This window comes from Protomyctophum parallelum, assembly GCF_964188405.1.
Source record: "Protomyctophum parallelum genome assembly, chromosome: 1".
Classification (NCBI taxonomy): Eukaryota; Metazoa; Chordata; class Actinopteri; order Myctophiformes; family Myctophidae; genus Protomyctophum; species Protomyctophum parallelum.
Window position 1 is genome coordinate 14,679,964 of NC_139697.1, and position 20,405 is coordinate 14,700,368.

Here is a 20,405-nt window from a genome sequence, read left to right on the forward strand (position 1 = left end):
GTTTAAAAGGTCCCTGGCCTGGGACAGAGCGGACGCCCTGCATGACACCAAAAAGGTCAACTTTGACTGAGCAATGGATTTCTCAGCGGCCTGCAGGGGCAAGGAAATCATAATGAGAAAGACTGACCCTGGGTCAATGAGCAGGTTTCACTTCACAGCCCAGTGGACAGACCACACACACACACACACATCACTACGATTAGGTTTGTCGCCAGCAGTCAACTAGTCACCTCACAGGAGGGTTATGGTCATTCTTCAACTAGTCACCTCACAGGAGGGTTATCATTCAACTAGTCACCTCACAGGAGGGTTATCATTCAACTAGTCACCTCACAGGAGGGTTATCATTCAACTAGTCACCTCACAGGAGGGTTATCATTCAACTAGTCACCTCACAGGAGGGTTATGGTCATTCTTCAACTAGTCACCTCACAGGAGGGTTATCATTCAACTAGTCACCTCACAGGAGGGTCATGGTCATTCTTCAACTAGTCACCTCACAGGAGGGTTATGGTCATTCTTCAACTAGTCACCTCACAGGAGGGTCATGGTCATTCTTCAACTAGTCACCTCACAGGAGGGTTATGGTCATTCTTCAACTAGTCACCTCACAGGAGGGTCATGGTCATTCTTCAACTAGTCACCTCACAGGAGGGTTATGGTCATTCTTCAACTAGTCACCTCACAGGAGGGTTATCATTCAACTAGTCACCTCACAGGAGGGTCATGGTCATTCTTCAACTAGTCACCTCACAGGAGGGTTAATGTTATCATTCAACTAGTTAACTCACTGGAGGGTTACGATTATTCCTCAACTAGTCAACTAACCATCTTTATGAATAAATACTAGAGGTTTTTTCTTTGGTGACACAATTTTATGTCTGCTTTTTTCTGTTGAATGAGCTAAAGCCCAATATGTTTCCTTTCCCCTCCGTTTGGTTTGTTTTGATTATGTAAGAAGTGCAGCGACGTTGAAACTAATTTTCTTTGTTTTGCATTCGTTTGTCGTGTTCTCTGTAATAACCCATTTAAATATGAATAAGGCTGGGCATAATCATCTCCGACGGCTTCAGCCCATTCCTTTTATCGGTCAATATTGTAAATGTTAACCTTTATTATTCTGTATGTACAACTGCTGTGAAAGAACATGACCATGTTTTTGTTGGACACATAGTTGTCAGGAATACAGTCTGAGGCTTGCCTGTGGGTGTGACTATATTTCTAGTTGTTGCCATATGTGCTTCTGCCCTGACTAATTGTCATTTCTTGTCATTCCAGTGCCGTCACTCCCACTCATCTGCTCACTCTCAATCAGCCAATCAGAGTGGAGCTTCACACCTGCACTCTGTTCGTTTGTCACACTCAGTCTACTTAAACCCTGCTTGTCTCTTTGTTCTCTGCCAGATTATATCTCCTGTGCTCTCTGCTCCAGTCCCACCAGTTTTTGCTTGCATTTAGCTTTTGTTCTTTGACCACCTGCCTGGATTCTGACCTTCCTTTTGCCTGCCGGATTTTGGATTTGTTTGCCAGGGTTTTTTGTGGACCTATGTTCATGGACTTGTTTGGACTTCCTCTCCTGTGAACTGAATTACAATTAAAACTCTGTTTAACCTTCAACCTGTTTCTGTCCGCTTCTGGGTCCTAAAATCATATCCTGACAATAGTACATCATGCATACTCCTCCCTAATGATTATATCTGGTTTCAGTATGTATTTATGGTGTATTGTCTCTACTATTAAGGTTATTGTAGCAGTGAATTTATATTGGGGGTCGGGAGGGGGCGGGGTGGGGCGGGGGTCCCGAGACATGGCCAAAGCATCTCCGGGGGTCCCCGGCCAAAAACGTTGAGAACCCCTGGCCTAGGCAACTCCCGGCAGGATCCGCCGGGAGAAACTAGGCACAACTGCTGGACATGAGACTAATTAATTAGAGCGACAGAGAGGGGGGTGTGTGTGCGCGTGCGTGCACGTGCGTGTGTGCGTGTGTGTGTGTACGCCAATTTAACAAAGGTGCAGTTGATCAGAAATCAGCAGAGAGTGAGCGACGTTTGCCGAATTGAAGTGGACTCGGCCCCAGACTTTGTTTTTTCTCTCCTGATAAGGGAGTCAAAGGGACACACTCTGTTCATGTTGTCACCACTTGAACCCTCTAGGCTTAGTGAACTGCTGGACCGGAATCCAAAACTAGACGATCTAGTCTAGCCTGCAGCTCTGATATTTGTCTGCCAAGGTTTTCCTCATGAATACAGATGCTGGGGTTTAGCTCACAGATCTTTGACGAAATATGCATCTAACTTTGTCATAATATACAGATTTCTGAATAAGAATGGTGGCTTATTTCATAGAATTCTGACCAAAAGGCATCTCGCTTTGACTAATTTCATAGAATTCTGCCCATAAGGCATATCATTTGAATGCCGACAACACATGCTGAATGCAGAGATGGATGTTTTGGGTTATCTCAAACCTTTTTTTGTATAATGCTTTACACGGACTTGCTAGGTGAGGTTTATTTCATCTCACGTGTGCGTGTGCGTGTGTGTGTGTGTGTGTGTGTGTGTGTGTGTGTGTGTGTGTGTGTGTGCGGGAGCGCGCATATGCGTACAGTATGTGTCACTGATAAAGGACACACTTTGTTCATGTTGTTACTCTACTTATCCGGTACTGGAGTATATTGTAATTTGAGAAATAGACATTGTGAGGACCATATGCCCAATGCTTCTTTTATGGCAAAAAAAACGTGTTTTACAGATACAAAGTTCAAGATTATTAAAGGTTATTTTTCGGCTTTATTATAGGTCACAGTTAAAAATGGCAGAAATTTGAGGGGGGGGAAATATCGCTCATATAACTGCTGTCCTAAAATGTTGGTCACAAGTATAGTACCATACGTGTGCGTGAGTGCATGCGTCCGTGTGTGCATGTGTGTGTGCATGCGTGTGTGCCTGCGTGCTTGCATGCACATGTGCGTACGTGCATGTGGACCTGGCTGGCCTCCTGGAGAGCCCGTGGCTAACTGACTGAATGTGGCCACTTGTTCCCGGGAGGAAAGGCACTTAACCCAAATGGCTCCAGCTGTGGCCAAGGACTTCACCCAATGCCCCTCTGGTTAAACATGAAAAGAGAGAGAGTGTGTGTAGTGTGTGTGTGCGCGTGCGTGTGTGTGTGTGCGCGCGAGTGTGTGCGTGCAACTATGCTTGTGTGAACGCGTACAGCATACGCTGTATGTAGCAAGTAGGTGAAAATGTGTTGAAAATGTTCGCCTTTTAATGGCAATCATGGCATGTCCAAAATACAATGCGTTTCTCACTCACCCACGGGTGAGTTCTCAGGACGGACGTCCCGAGGAGTCAGACGTTTGACCTGGGGGGGGTTGAAGCGGTAGCCAACAGGGCAAATGTTGACATGTGTCTCTATCAGTCACATGTTGACTATAAGGGGAGGATACGAGTTACCAGTATGTCTCTATCAGTCACATGTTGACTATAAGGGGAGGATACGAGTTACCATTATGTCTCTATCAGTCACATGTTGACTATAAGGGGAGGATACGAGTTACCATTATGTCTCTATCAGTCACATGTTGACTATAGGGGGGGATGCTAGTTACCATTCTGTTAGCCTGACCTAAGCAGAGACATTTCTGGTCTAGAGGGGCGGGTCGCGCCTCAGAAATGCGCACACCCTGATTGGATCTCATCGATCTGTCCGTCACCCCCGGCCCCTCCTCTCCCCCCTAGTGCAGCGCTACGTCACATAATTTAGAGCGACGCCCACCCGGAAGGGTTGACTCCCACTTTTAGACTGGTTGAGCCCACGGCTTTTTCCAGGCTTTCATCTTTCGCGCAGACGAAATGAAAGCCTGGGTATCGAGGCTACCATTCTGTCTATATCAGTCACATGTTGACTATGGGGGATACATGTGCGCAACCTAACATGTACAAACTGTCATTTCTCAGCCGTTTCAGAGACGGGGCAGCTCGCTGGAATCACTCACTTCACACGGGTGTGATTTTATTTCCTATCGGGACATTAACTGGAGCGGCGCTGTGGTCGTCTGAAGCAGAGATTCGAGCCACGGTCCCAGTCTGAGCCAGCTGGTGTGTGTTGTGAATGATGGTGGATAATGTACCTCCGATGACCCCGTCAACCTCTGCTAAGGTTTATAAGGCACACACACACACACACACACACACACACACACACACACACACACACACACACACACACACACACACACACACACACACACACACACACACACACACACACACACACACACACACACACACACACACACACTCTAACGAGGGTCACTTTACGGGCATGCAGTGAACGACACGATTTATAGACTGGTCAGAGTGTTGTTTGCAGCCCACTAAACAATGCCCCCGCATCTGCTACTAATGATTTGTTGTGTGTTTGTGTACGCGTGTGATTGTTGGTGTGTGCGCGCGTGATTGTATGTGTGTGCACGTGCGTGTGGGCGTGTGTGGAATGCACCCTATAGGCAAGCGTTAAGTCATGCCGCACCATTAGAGCCGTTATTATTTATAACGTGCTGTCTTTTAAAAATAAAAGCACCCCGGATGATTCCATAGCACGTTCCATAATTGGTCCACGGTGGAACAAACACGCATGCAACATATTAATGTGATTATGATCCCGTCTGGCCCTAAACCACTTTAATGACTGTTAGAACAACAGCCAGTGCCCTGGCCGGTCACACGCACGCTCGCACAATAACACTGTGGTTTTTCAACCTTTTTTCATTACGAGGCCCATTATTTATTAGGCATTCATTCCCCGGGGCCACCATTTAATGAGATTTAGTCTCTCCTCAGAGTCAGACCCAAGACGAAAGAATATTGCGTCTGTCGTAACTCTTTCAGCGCCACGTGGTGGTCACCAGTTTAGGCTTTGAGTGCCAATTCTCCCATTATAAAGAAAGAAATAATTTGTAATTCTATTATTCATGTAATGTGCATGTCATCACCTGTACACCAGATTAGAGGGATTTTCAAAATATGGATGAAAAAATATATATATATTTGACGTCTAGACGTTTATGGCTACCAAACAGTTTTAAGGACAGGATTTTGTCCACGATTCCATGCTGTATTGATGTTGGTACCATAGGAGAGATAACAGACAAACGTTTAATTGTGTAGACTGATGTAATGCATACGTGTAACAATAATCTTACTCTCGAGAGTAAAAAAGGAACCAAATTAACCCGTTTACACTCTTGAGAGTTAAAGATCGTCACTGTCGGGTGGAAACCTCATGATGTCCAAAAAAAAACCTGTTATACTTTTCAAAACATAAAACAGCAAAAGCAACAGATCTACAAGCTAAAAATGTGTGGCTCATGCGCCATGCTTACAGCTTGCAGATCCGCTTATGATGACCTTTGATTTTGATGCTTCTGTGCGACGCCGTAGTATAGTATGACCAGGAAGTAGGCGGACGTCAACTTTATGACAAAGACAAGTAAAGTTAGGATGGTGGAGATAGGAGTTGTGTTCTGCCCGGTAACAGGGTTATGTGTCATTACTGCCAGTTACTGTTATATAGAGGCAGCTCTGTGCTGTCTGGGGGATTTGGAACGAGCACAGGTGCTCCATCACAGTGTGCAAGCGCACACACACACATACACTCACACACGGACACGGACACACATACACTCACACACGGACACACACATGCACACACTCACCCAGACAGGTTCGTATTTTTTCGATTTTATGACTGCCATTTCTTTTTACGTTTACTAACTAACTAACTAACTGCTGTATAAATCAGGCATAACTATAAAACGTTATGCCTGTGTGTGTGTGTGTGTGTGTGTGTGTGTGTGTGTGTGTGTGTGTGTGTGTGTGTGTGTAGGAAAAATGTGCTTTTGTGGTGCAGTGTGTAACGTATTTGTCGTGTGTGTGTGCGTATGTATAGGTGCGTACGTACTACGTACGTGCGTGTGTATATGTGCGTGTCTGCGTGCGTGCCGTAAAACCGGTCAAGTGACGGGGAGCCGCCTGGCAGAACCCCAGCTCTCAGAACGGAGAGGCTTTCAGAGAGACTGTGATTTACCTAATGGCCTCCATCGGGTGGAAACCTCACGTGTCAAAGACAGACCTGAGACCTTTCAGGATTACAGTTGAAAAGTATACCAAACCACAAGAACTACAAGCTCAAAATATAAAGTATACCAAACTACAAGAACTACAGAACTTCAAGCTCAACATGGGTCTGGTATGCTGTTGATGCTCTGTGTGACACTAGCGTTCATTTAGAAAAGAAAAAAAAACCCACAAAAAGTTTAAATATGGAGATAAGAGGTATATCTTCCCGACAACAAAGACATTTAGCAGGGTGTCAGCTCAGAACATCAGCCTCAGGCACCACTCACGTATGTTTTATCTTTATCTCCTCTCTCTCTCTGCCTCGCCATATCTCTCTGCCACTACATCTCTCTCTCTCTGCCTCTACATCTCTCTCTCTGCCTCTCTCTCTCTCTCTCTCTCTCTCTCTCTCTCTCTGCCTCTCTCTCTCTCTCTCTGTCATTTGCCTCTTCCGAGAGGAGAGGAGAGGAGAGGAGAGGAGAGGAGAGGAGAGGAGAGGAGAGGAGAGGAGAGGAGAGGAGAGGAGAGGAGAGGAGAGGAGAGGAGAGGAGAGGAGAGGAGAGGAGAGGAGAGGAGAGGAGAGGAGAGGAGAGGAGAGGAGAGGAGAGAGGAGAGGAGAAGAGAGGCTATATTCCATGGGTACAACTTCAATGAAAAGAGCTCACAGGACTGAGTGCGTCCAAAATTACTGAAATGGCACATCTAGTCATGACAGCTGTACCATCCCACAGAATGAGATGAGGACCATTCACCTTCAGCCCAGGACACACTCATGTGTGTGTGTGTGTGTGTGTGTGTGTGTGTGTGTGTGTGTGTGTGTGTGTGTGTGTGTGCGTGCGTGCGTGCGTGCGTGCGTGCGTGCATGCGTGCGTCCGTGCGTGCGTGCGTGCATTGATTTTGTTTCATAATAAACTAAATGGATTAATCTTATTAACCATGTAGGTCATTTTCATGATTAAAAATCTATATATATTTTTAAATTAAAATCAATGTTTCTTCTTCATCTGTCGAATGAATTGAGAGGTGGCCTCCAGTCTTCTGAACCTAGAGTTTGGTTCAACGGTAACATCGTTGCCACCAGGATTTGGAATGTGCCCTACAGCAGGTGCTTGAGAGCTAGGACCAGCTCAACATGATCTACCCACCGACAAAATTATTATACCATTGCTGAAAATTGTTTAAATATTATGTACCTGAGGGGTCTTTGGAATAGCGGAGCTGGCGTTACATATAAGGCAAATGCACTTGGAATGGGGGGCAGGGGGGGGGGGGGGGGTGGAATAGATTTATATTTAATTTATGCTACCAACGTTTTTGTGGACAGCAAGAAAACAAAATATCACTTTGTATGTTTGAGCTGACAGGACCTTTTGGTGTCAATCAAGTCACCTTTAATTCAAATGACAGTCCGGATGACACTTTTTAACATATTTAAATTAAATATTCTTTAGGGGCATGTCATGTGGTCCGCCTGCACAGCCTTTGTGATCTCCTTTTGGGCACCCCTGCCCTATAGTATGCCACCAGCTGTGGGTTACTTTGTGCATGGGGCTGCACAAAGCGGCCATTCTCTCACCTTGAGTTTCTTCACGTTGACACAAGGGTCGTTGGAGAAACTCTCCGTGTCGGCGATCTGGATGTCCGCCTTCTCCAGCTCGTTGGTTAAGTCATTCCTCACCTGGTGGAGGGAGAGAGAGAGAGAGAGAGAGAGAGAGAGACATATTTAACCCAAGAGTCAAGACCTACAAACATATTTAAGCCAAGACCTAAGTACCTGATTCTACAAACTTCTTCAAAATCCTGAAAGTTTTCTGAAAAAAACTACGTCAGTGGTTCATGTCAAGCACCCCCAGAATGATATGGATTTGTCTGCCGACCTCCATCGCAATAATATTTTGTTCCAGGGGCCTCCAGAAGCAAATAATTTCCACTGTGAAAGAATATATAATATATAAGATTTTCACAATCTTTCAAAAATAGCAGTTTTCAACAGCGAAAGTTTAAAATAGCCTAATGGTTAAAGTGGTTAAAAGCTAAGGTGACACATATGCGCATTCCAGGTCTTAATGGTTATGGGTGACCTTACCACCTACACACTTCAAGAGCATTGTTTCGTCCTTATGATTCCTCCCCTCTGTGGGGTTGGAATGGAATGGAATCGGAGGAGCAGGAGTGGACTTTGAGGAACCGGAACCGACTAAAACCGAATGACATTTAGTCGACAACCCAGGACAAGTCAAATAACAGGAAGGCACAGTCAAATAAATATACACTACAAAGCTATATGGTACCCGTCTAAGACAAGACCCTAAACCTAACCCTTCCAATTCCTGCATGCTTTCACTTCAGTGCATTATTTTCATTCTTATTATTGTCTCCACCAGGCCGAAGGCATGGGGGGAGAGTATGTTTTGAACTCCGTCCGTCCGTCCGTCCGTCCGTCCGTGTGTGTGTGTGTGTGTGTGTGTGTGTGTGTGTGTGTGTGTGTGTGTGTCCGTGAGCAGCTAATCTCGGCCACCGTTAACCCGGTCGATGCCAAATTTTGCACACACACTCCCTGGATGCCAACGATGAACCTCTGCTCCAAACTTTCCAGAACGGCCTGTTATAGCGCCACCAGGAGGCCGCTTTGTGCAAAACAACCCGGGCGATGCCAAATTTTGCACACACACTCCCTGGATGCCAACGATGAACCTCTGCCCCAAAATTTCCAGAACGGCCTGTTATAGCGCCACCAGGAGGCCGCTTTGTGCAAAACAAGTTTTTGCACAGTACACCTACAGATTTTGTCCAAACATCGCGCAAATTGGTACACAGTCTCTCTAGAGCCATTCAACAAAACGGGTCTTTCAGATTTCTCAGACTCCATCCTGATTGGTTAAGATTGGCTTCCAAAGTTCACATGAGTGCTCAGTTTCAAACAAAATGCTGCAAATCATGAACACATCGCGTGATTTCCGTGAAATTGTGCACGCACATTCCCACTAGGCCGATGAACAATTTCAACTCAGCCTCAAGGTGGCGCTATAACTGGCCGAAAAGTGTTTTTACCTCTAATTTACTTTTGTTGCCCTTTTATCCAACCACCAGATGAAGGCAAGCTGCAATGTCCTACATTCCTATCCTGGTGGAGACCTGTGCCCAGAAGTGCACTTTTTCTAGTTATATTATTATTTAGTCTTTTTCTTATTATAATCGTCTCTGTCGGGTGGAAACCTCATACGACCAAAAAAGGATTCAAATAAAAAAAGAGGATTGATGAGTTCAAAACGCATTTTGTATAAATAGCAGATCTACAAGCTCAAAACGGGCAATACTCAATGACAAAAAGCAATGCATGTACAGTATGTCTCTGTGCTGAGCAAGCTGGCATGCTCCATTAGATCAGGGGTTCTCAACATGTCTGGCTGGAAAACAAACAGACTGCAAAAAATAACCTTAATATTAGAAAAAATAAATGAATAATGAATATTTTTGCAATTTTCATAATGTTGCTGATGGTTTCATCCGTGTTTAGTGATAGTTTGATAGAGAAAAAATCCCATACACCCATAATTGGATTTCTTTCTTCACTGGACCATTCTCACATGTCTTAGGACTGGGTGGAGCAGCGCTATAGAGGGAATGGGATTCATCGAGGAGCACGTGAGCAGCGCTCTTCACAGCCACCATCACTTTGATTCCTCTTAAATCATAACGATTCGTTACGATCACTCCTATAGCGCGTTAGAAAGCCACGGTCGGTCACGGCTGCACCGACGGCTCCACGTGTTCAGTGTGGGAACGTGGGTAGCATGTTTCCCAGTCATCTCGGGCCCCGGTAATCTCAGAGCCGAAGCAGAAGGCAAAATTTATGAGGGCGCTTTATACCGTATACCTGCAGTAAAGAGCTTTGATGTATGGAGTTATGGGGGTGGGACGTGAGGGGGGTGGGTGTGGGGGGGAGTAATAGGATCAGGGAGATATATTGGGGGGGGGGGGGGGGGGGGGGGCTGGAGAGGAGGGGGGGGGGGGGGCTGGAGAGGGGGGGCTGGAGAGGAACAGAGACATCCCACCGAGATGAAGAGATGCATGCAGGTGGTTTATCACCTCTCTCTCTTGCTCGCTCTTGCAGGGACGCGTATTATGCACAATTGCACATGCACACGCACACGTTTGTGTTACTATACTTGTGAGGACAATATTTTAGGAGGGTGATTTATGAATTCCAACCCTAAACCTAAAGCCTAAAAAAATAGATAATCTACATGGAAGGTAAAGTGAGTGTCAAATCGAGTGGCAAAGTGATTTTTATGTCATTTAACGTTGTTTAATCAATGCAAGGCAAGAAAGTAGTGTTTTGCCACCTATAGGCTTCCCCATATAACTTCCTGGTATGATGATGTCACACACATACCCTCTACTGTAGGTATAGATTGTGCATTACATTTACACACACATTCACACACCGATGGCGGATGCCGGTGCCCTTAGCGAGTGCAGCTGACACCATTATATTCAAAGTGTTAACATTTAACATTTTATTATGGTCATTATAAAATGCATAATGTATCAGTACACGCATAAAAATGTAAATGGAGTCTAATGTTAGAATATAGAGCGTGGCCTTTCATATGTGACAGTGCCATCACAGCATTCTAGATTTTCGAAAACAGCAGAGCTAGCAGAGTGGTTATTTTCAAAAAATAACTGTGCTTATTTCATGCAATTACTTGACATTATACTTGACATTCTGCATTTAAATTATATATTTATGATGTCACCTCAGTGAAAGTGAAATCAGATCAATAGGGTTGCTGGTTGCTGCCCACATGATCACCATGATGAAACCCACTGAAACCACTTAAAACCCCCATTAAGTTGTCCCTCAAGGCTCTATGCTAGTCTTTTTTTATGTCTTCACTCTACATGAACCCTAGGAGAACACTAAACATGGGTGATTTTTACCCGGACGATTATATCGTTTTGTAATTTTCATAATGTTGCTGATGGTGCATGGCGGGTATACCTTCATGATGCACATCATAGAAGGTAGGTTTGTTTCCACACCCACATCCAGGTGTTTAGTGACTACTGCCTCATGGTACAACTGCTGCTAAACCCTCTCGTCTCTACTATGAGTGCTAATAAATAATGTCTAATACAACTGCTGTTCTAAATACTTATACTTATAATATACCAACCTTGAAACGAACCTTAGTTACGTCACCAAGGATGATGGTCCCTTATTGGCTGGTGGAGTGAGTAAGTACGTACGTACATACATACATACCCAGCCGATCGCGGTACTTGCACACTCTGCTTGCGCAAGTATAATAAACAGTATATGCATTGTGCATAATATGAAATGTGTATATGTGTATAATAACACATCTACAGTACAACACCCACCCCCCCCCCCCCAACCCTGTCACTGTTAGTCAGGACTAAACCGATCCACCTAGGTGGTGTGTGAAGAAAGACAGGCAGCGTTGGAATTATTATGAATGCTTTTCACACACGCCATGATAAAGGTTAACTCACAGGGTTAATGGAGTGATAGAAAATCCATCGTGCAAATCCCACCATTCTGAATCGCCAAGGGGGGGAAAACAATAAATAAATAGTCTGATGACTGCTTCCTGATTCAACAGCATCCAGTCTTAAGTTAATTAATGGAGCAAAGAGCCATTTCTTAATCACTATATACTTCATGACGAATGGAGTGATTGCAGACCTGGTCCCTCTACGCAGCACTACTGTGGATTACTTCTGTATTTCAGTCGGACAACTCTTAGAATTAATTTAGAATATATATGTATTGAGCATAATTGAGCATAAACAGTTAGAAGCACCTATTCAAGAACCTATTAATTCCCTAACATTAACATGTTTAGTTAAGTTATAAGCCAAATAGGGAATGAATCTGCATGATCTGTACATGCTCAGAAAGACAATACACAAATGAGGCAAGACAATAATTCAGACTTAACAGTATGAGCGTTTTTACTCGAGTAATGACGAGTAAGGAGTAAGGTAGTCAAGGACTTCAAGTACCTGGGCTCAAGGGTCGAATCAACCGAACAAGATCTGAAAGTGAGGAAGGCACTTGCATGGAGGGCCCTAAACGGCATGGCCAGTGTATGGAACCAACCTCCCCCGCCAAACCAAACTCAGCTTCTTCTACACAACGGTAGAGTCTGTTCTCCTATACGGCAGTGAATGCTGGACCCTGAAGCCAATCCTGCAGAAGTCTCTCGATGGGTGCTACACCAGAATGCTGCGTGCAGCACTCAACATCAGTAAGAGCACACATGTTACCAACACAAATCTGTATGAGGGAATACCAAGGGCGAGCCAGAAAATAGCAGCCAGGAGAATGAGACTATAGCAGTGTCTTTGTCACTGCCAAAGACACCAAGAGCTGCCAGCCAGCAAACACCGGGCACCGGTCACGAGGACGTCCCATATTAAAATATATGGATGTACTCAAGAACGACGCAGGAGCGCAAAGCACCAATTAACGAGCTGGCCGGATGTATGGAGGCAACAAATAGTACTGCGACAATGGCCCCCAGAAGTCGGCATACCCCTACCGGAGGTAGGACCAAACACAACATAGTTTTTCCTCATCTCTAAGGCCTCCCATACATGAAATGGATTCTTGTATAAAAATATTTTACTGCAAAGGTGGTGAAATTGTTATTTAAAGTTATACACTTCAAACTAAAAATAAAGCCTGTCCGTCTGGTGGTTGAGGCACTTAAAGGCATGTAGATTCACAATGGAAGCTCTGAGAGGTTCAAAACTTGGCATACTTGAAGCCAGAACATACCTCTACATTCTAGAAAAGACTGAATGTCAATATCTGAATGTCAATATGAGATATAGTCATTTGAACACATACTTACAGTAGGCGGAATTGTACATCTATGTAGATGTCTTCTCTACTTTGTAGTGACTCTGGAATGGATTGTCATAGCAACACATATGATGGCTTGTAGGAAAGGTGAGGTTCTACTGAATCCAGCAATACCAATTGTGTAAATGTAGCTTGCATAATTGTGGAGTTATGCCACAAAACGTATATGGTGTCCCAAACGGGGGGAAATAAAACTAATGAAATCTACAGTATCACATTAGTTTTATTTTAACTTCACTTATCAAGGGTGGGAAAACATAAACAAATCACTTGAGTAGAAGTCCCTAAAATGTATGAAATGTCTCAAACTTGAGAAATGAGAAATTGTGAACAAATAGATGCCGCTTCAATAGAGAAATATGTACAACTACAATAGGCGGAATGTAAATCTATGTAGAATGTTCTCTTTACTTTGTATTGACTCTGACATGGATTACCATAGCAACACATATGAGGGCCTGTTGGAAAGGTATGATTCTACTGAATCCAGCAATACTGATTGTGCAATGGTAGGTCTTATACTCATGGAGTTATGGCACTAAACGTATAACGTGTACCAAACTGGAAAAAACAAAGAAAGAAAGGAAACAGTAAATGAAATCTTCAGTCCATAAACAGTTCACAAATTCACTGTTACTGCAAAGACAGTTCACTTTACTAGCCTGCATACATTTTCTAAAAACATTGAATCAGTATAAGTTGTCACATAGAATTCACTGTCCTGCAGCCAAAATGCGCTGGGGACTAGAAGCTGAGACACAGACAAGGAAACAGGTTTCTGGATTAACAAACCTTTTTATTCAAATTAAATGTTCTTATCTAAACTGTGTGTGTGTGTGTGTGTGTGTGTGTGTGTGTGTGTGTGTGTGTGTGTGTGTGTGTGTGTGTGTGTGTGTGTGTGTGTGTGTGTGTGTGTGCGCGCGCGTGCGTGCGAGACAAGGCCAAATCAACAGTCCATTAAGAGGGTCAGTCAGGGTTGAGTGTGTTGGGGGAGGGGGTCCTCAGAGGAGATAGAGTTGTTGGGGATCTGGGATAGTGTGTTGGGTTTGGGCGTCTGTAGTGGAGCAGTAGAGAGGACATATTTCTCTACACCACTGGTGTCACTCATCCACATCATCGTCAAAAGCAGCATGGCTCACATTTGGGCAGTCAGAGCAAGAGCAAAACTCTGTGCAGGTCAAGCCTACTGAAAGACACTGGCATTTACTGCTATTATTGCACTTTCCGTCTTTACAGTATAAGTGGGTGATGTCTCTGACTTCTTTAGGTGCAGGTGCTTTGACGAACATCACCGGTTCAATAGACCCATCTTCTCTTAGTCTCCACCCTCCACCAACTGGGTCCCAGAGATGAGGCTTGGCCACATGGCTGTGACACCACACTGCGGTCTGGTACATAGCTCTTGATACATGTTGCTGAAAGGCATCTTCTGTTGGGGGTAAATTTGCAGCTGATGAATCTGTTGTAGATGCCAGTGTGTACCTCAGTTCATCCAAGGTGGTGCAAGGACGGCCATCTTCCCTTTTCTTTTGGCCATAGAGAAGGAGGGCATACTTTCTTGCCACAGGAATTGCCTCCCCCAGACTTCCAGAAAGACCAAAATTGGCCATCTCCTTTAAGTCACTCAGATGGGTCTTGAGTCTGTTAAAAGCAGTAGCCTTCCCAATTCTGTATAAGCTGCTTGTGGTATCACAACCTGTGAGGGCGTGGCATGCAGGTAGACATGCACAAAGTGCTGCACCAAGATTCTTCGCAATGGCACAGACTGGGACAAACCTCTCCCTTTGGCCATGTCCAGAGTGCATGAACATTGTTGAGGATCCAAACATTCCTTTGCTGGAATAATACACAAGCAAAACCAGTACGTCTGTATCATCGCATCTGATGACAACCCGAGAATGAGACTTTGCTAGCTGTATTGCATGGAATACCAATCTGGTGTCAGCCTCTTCTTGGTCACTATACATTTCTGTCAAGTTGACAACACCTGACTTGCTGACCACCTTGACCTCCTCACCATGTTCAAAGCCACCTGCCAAAATGACTGTGTTCTCTGAGGAGATTCTCATTGGCCCTGTAGTGGCTATGTAGTTGCTAACAAAGCTGCATAAAGCAGCCTTGTTACCACTGACCTTGAGGTATTTCCTGTAGTTAGGAACATTGGCTTTTCCTGTGATAATGTGTGTAGATCTGCTTGCTTGGATGGTGCCCCTTCTTTGCCTTTCCAGGTCTTTGATTGAGTGTGGATGATCATATCTATCAAATACTACAGCAACACAGTTATTGTTTTCCTTTTCCATCAGCATTTTGATCTTCTTCCAGACACGCTCACCCAGGTCATTGAATGTCTGAAAGCCTGAGTCAGGGAGACTCTGTAGAAGAGCCATGCCGTCGATGATGTATGCAGATGGTTCAGCAACATTAGGCAACTGCTGTGTCTCTTCAACTACAGACTCCAGTTTTTTAGCAAGGTCGGCTTTTGTTGTCTTTCTCATGCTTCCATCATCATAAAACAAAGAGGGTGGGACAGCAGCAAGTTCATGAGACATCACAGTCTCCATGGACACCTCTCTTTGCTTGGATACAGCAAGTAATCTTCGAAAGAGCACATCTGAGTCCATGTGAACCTTTTTAGATGTACTGACTCCACCTGATGTTTTCATGTCTTTGAAAGTTGCACACTGTTTTCTCTTCTCAGGATCCCAGAAGCTCTTTGATTTTTTGGATTTTGCCAGCCGTTGTTCAATAAAAATGGCATTCTGTTCAGCACCATCTTGAAGGAAACTTGACAGCTCTTTTGCAACTTTTTCAGATGCAACCTGACCACTTGCAATATTGATCAGTTCCTCGGGGATACTATCAAGGTCAAAGGGGTTCTGCTTCTGCTCCACAGCTTCCATTATTTTCTGTATGTCTCTCTCATCTCTGTCCATTCTGGAGGCTCCATGTTCTTTGTGTGCTTTTGGGCACCTTGCACCAGTGTCACAAAGGTCTTTCATGCCATCCACGTATGCCGTGGTCACATGCCTCGTCATTAACCATCTTGTGAGAGCTCCCTTTCTTAATGTGAAGCCAACAACTCCACCCTGACTCTTGCCTTCTCTGTTGATGGTTTGCTCCAGTGCCTGATCAGTCCCCACACAGTTGAAGCTGTGATCCTCCGACCGGCGAACAACAAATCCGCCTTCTTGCATGAATGAGTATGCTTCCGGTTGTTCATGTTCAAGAGCTTTCATTTCTGCAACATAGACTGGCATGTACTTGGAATAATTGTTTCTTCCAGCAGCTCTGAACCAAGGGATGACTTCACACATGCAATTCAGGTGTAGTTGAAAGTCGGCTTCACGCTCTGAGCGAAGGATCCGTAACAACAGATCAGCACCCTTGAGGAACATCAACCAGTATCTGAAAGTTGCTGATTGCTTAGTCCCATCATCTGTGAACACCTGGATAATGTTCTGGATCTCAGTAAGTTCCGTCCTCACCTCACTGACAAGTTGTTTAGCAGTGGCCTTGTCATTGCCATGAAATGCATGCTGTAGATCTCGTAGGAGTTGCTCTTGTGCTCCAGTCATTGCACATTTGCCTTTCTTTTCAAGCCATGATTGCATGGCCTTCCAGAAGAGCCTGAAGAGAGCCTCAGAAGCTAGCTTTATGCCCCTTATCCCTCTTGCCAGATGTTTCCCCTCAAGCAACTGCCGGGCTGTTCCTTCTGCATACACATCTGACTCAGTGAGAATGTCAAAGAGTCCGCCATCGCCATAGAGCTTTCCAATGCTTGCAAGGTAAGCCATTGTAATATGCATACCCCCTAGTCTCATTGTGATCTTCCCTTTTAAGAGCTCTGGTTTGTTCCATAAGATTTGTTGCGCTTTGCTATAAATTGCAAGGTCTGCAGTGACAAGTATGTGGTGTTGTCCTAGTTCTTCAGCTAGCTGTACAAGTCGTATCATGGCTGTATAGATAGTGGACAAATCTGAGGGCGATTCCCTTATGAAGGGCATGTATAGGACACTGGCGACTGGACAAGGTGTGTCTGAAGTGAAGGCATTGTATGCAGACCATGCAGGAATATGCTGTTTATCGTCACTTTGGTTTCGGGCCAGCTTCCATACAAGGTCTCTGTCTTCTGCTGCTTTGGAGATAGCTGTGTTTATGTGTAGCATCTCAGGTTTGGATAGTTCGGGTGGTTCTGGTCGCTTTGGAGGATTGATGTATCTGTAACCAGAAATAATGAGATATGCTTGTCATTAACTCATGCTTTAAATATCAACTCAGTAGACTTGCACTATACCTTGCCAAGTATTCATATTGAACACCCCCATAACCACCAATTCATTTGTACTGTGACTATGCAATAAATACAATTTTAAATAATCCAAACATACCTGTGAAGTTTATCTCCATTCAAGTCAGCTGTGTTCAGCGTTGAGATAGACCTCTCTCGGACTCGTGGTAGGCATTTATCTGCAGTGGAGACATGGCCTCTACGGTACACAACAGATGCCATAGCATGAGTTGTTTGCTTCCCGTCCAAGGTATCCTCATTTTGATCAAAGTTATCGATGGCTGCATCAACAATTCCATGTTCAGAGACTCCAGTGAGGCCAGTTGGGACGTAAACACCACTCTCTGAACTTGATATCTGGTGTGCAAACACAGATGTGAGGAAGTGTCGAACCTCTGTATAGGAAACACAATGCCCCATTGCACTGAGCTCCTCGATGAGTGACCTACTACCAAATTCATGGTGAATCAAAATGGCAAGTCCCAGTGTGATTGGTGTATGAATGTGACAGCACTGTGCAATGAGATCATGGCAGATTGCAATGACACACATGTTGTCCTTCAAAGCTGGTTCCTCATCACAGGTCTTGTAATCTCTGTGGGCATTTGCATCAACACACCAGTTCACAAAGTCATACACATTGTTTGGAACATAGTTGCTGCAATGTAGACGTGACAGTTGATCACTGCTCACATATGATGTATGGTCATGCTCAACCTGCTCCATGCTTTTCCGCAATATGTCTGCAGCTCTATGTAATATGTCCCTGTCAGAGAGACATTGACTTGGCTGTTGTGTCTCACAGTCTTCTGTAGAAGCTGTCTCTTCTGGCTCTTCTTGGAGTTCAGCTCTCATTGCCAATCCCATGGGCACACTTTCAGAGCATACCAAATCAGACTTCCCAGGTCGTACTACAAATACCAGCCTGTGCTTGTAATGCTGTAAGAGCTTTTCCTTCAGTTTCCAGGATCTGTATTTCGTGTGTTGGACCATCTCATCATCCTCCCCAGACTCCAGTGTCTTCAATATGTCATCATAACTCCCAGTCAAGGAGTTGAGTGTCATCACTTTCATTTCTTTTGAGAAAACAGTTTTGTCAATGAGTTCAGTGAGCTTAATAAAAGCTTTGTCATAGATACTGGTCTGCTGTTCGGATTCTTTTTTTCGTCTGGCAGCTGCTATATTACGTACAGAGATATAGTGTTTAAGGCAGCTTTTATGATATTTTGCATCATACGCAAAGAGATCCGGATATGGGAGCAGCCGATGATGTACAACTTCATCAAGCCTTTCTGATGCTGCATGTAGGACCTTGTCTCTGGTACTCTTGCCTGTACCAGTTACAATGGCTGTCAGAGGTTCTGGTCTTGTTCTGGCCTTCCCGCAAATGAAGCAATCTCTTCGTATGTCAAATGATATTGTATCAACCCTGCTCAGTCTTGTTGACGAGGCCGATGCAGGCATGCTCTGACTTTGAACCTTTGCAACTTGTTGCTCACTGATGTTAGTCTTACTGGAGTACTTTGCTCTACACGATACATGATATGATACCTTCATTTTGAACGAAAGTATATCATCTTTGTATGGAGACAGGGTTTTATGGACGTCATCATCTCTCTGTTGAGCAACATTTAGTATTCGTTGAAGGCCTTCTGCTGTGGGCTGTTTGACATATGGATCTTGTTTCTTCCCTTTTTTACCACAGATGATACAAATATTTGGATCCACTGTGTGTACATGACTCTCCATGCTGGTAAAATGAAATAAAAATCACTTTAGAATTTGTTATCTATCCATATTGTCATCAGTGATACCAATTCAGGTGGTATTCTACAGTGGTGGAAAAAGTTACTTGAGTAAAAGTACTGAAATTTGCTTAAAGTACTAAAAGTGGAAAGTACTCTTTATGCAGAAAGCCTCATGTATATAAATCTTTTGAAAATAGCCGATCTACAAGCTCACAATCAAGTAGCTGAAATGTGGCTGAACTGGTTCATGTTTTGTAGTTGTCAAATAATTGTAGTGGAGTAAAAGTATAAACTTTGCCTCTGAAATGTAGTTGAGTAGAAGTAAAAATACAGCACATTTGACATGCTCAAGTAAAGTACATTCCTCAAAATTGTACTTTAGTTTAGTTACTTTCCACCACTGGTATTCTATGTGCTAGTCTATTGTGAATATAGGCTAGTGGACAGGCTCTGTTACATTAAGCTAGGTCACTTTACAGCTAGCTAATTAGCCATTTCATTTGCCAAGGTCCTTCTAATCTTTTCACAGTCCAAAATATTTACATCAATTTACCTGTCAGTTTAGAAAGAAAACCCAAAAGATGCAGATAGAGCAGGTGGAGTCAAATACTGTAGTAACTTCTCAAGTTTACAGAACTGAATGACTTGCTGTTGTGACTTGTGAGGATAACCTTAAGAATGAAATTGCTGCAGCTTAATTGGTTTCCCTTGGCCAGGTGTGCTAAATCAACCTAATAGTTTTATTGCATTTTAGGCATGCATTGCCATTTTCTCTGCTCTAATGTTGAAGTTGCATCTCTCTCTCTCTCTCTCACACACACACACACACACACACACACACACACACACACACACACACACACACACACACACACACACACACACACACACTTTACAAATGTATATCTTTCTACCCCTACTAAGTAATACGTATGACAAATAAAACTAATCAGTGATAGCCTACTGTAGATTTAATTCATTTTCCCCATTTGGGGCACCTTGCACGTTTAGTGGCATAACTCCATGAGTATATCAGCTACCATTAAACAATCGGTATTGCTGGATTCAGTAGAGTCATACCTTTCCAACAGGCCCTCATATGTGTTGATATGGTAATCCATGTCAGAGTCAATACAAAGTAAAGAGAACATTCTACATAGATTTACATTCCGCCTATTGTAGTTATGTGTTCAAATGACTGTATCTCCCATTTGCATTCAGATATTGACATTTGGACTTTTCTAGAGTGTAGAGGGATGTTCTGGCTTCAAGTATACCAAGATTCAAACCTCCAGGAGCTTCCATAGGGAATCTACATGAGTTTATATGGCTCAACCCCCAGACGA

The 20,405-nt window shown here is 44.0% G+C and overlaps 1 protein-coding gene across 1 annotated transcript in view; it reads right to left on the minus strand.

Annotated features, from left to right (window-relative positions):
- The window catches only part of gabbr2 (gamma-aminobutyric acid (GABA) B receptor, 2), a gene marked incomplete at both ends in the record, with an annotated part of 426,411 nt that overhangs the window by 182,335 nt on the left and 223,671 nt on the right, over positions 1 to 20,405 (minus strand). The window contains one exon of the mRNA XM_083765882.1: positions 7,699 to 7,800. Within this exon, the coding sequence (XP_083622008.1) occupies positions 7,699 to 7,800 (102 nt within the window). The remainder of the gene's footprint in view (positions 1 to 7,698; positions 7,801 to 20,405) is intronic.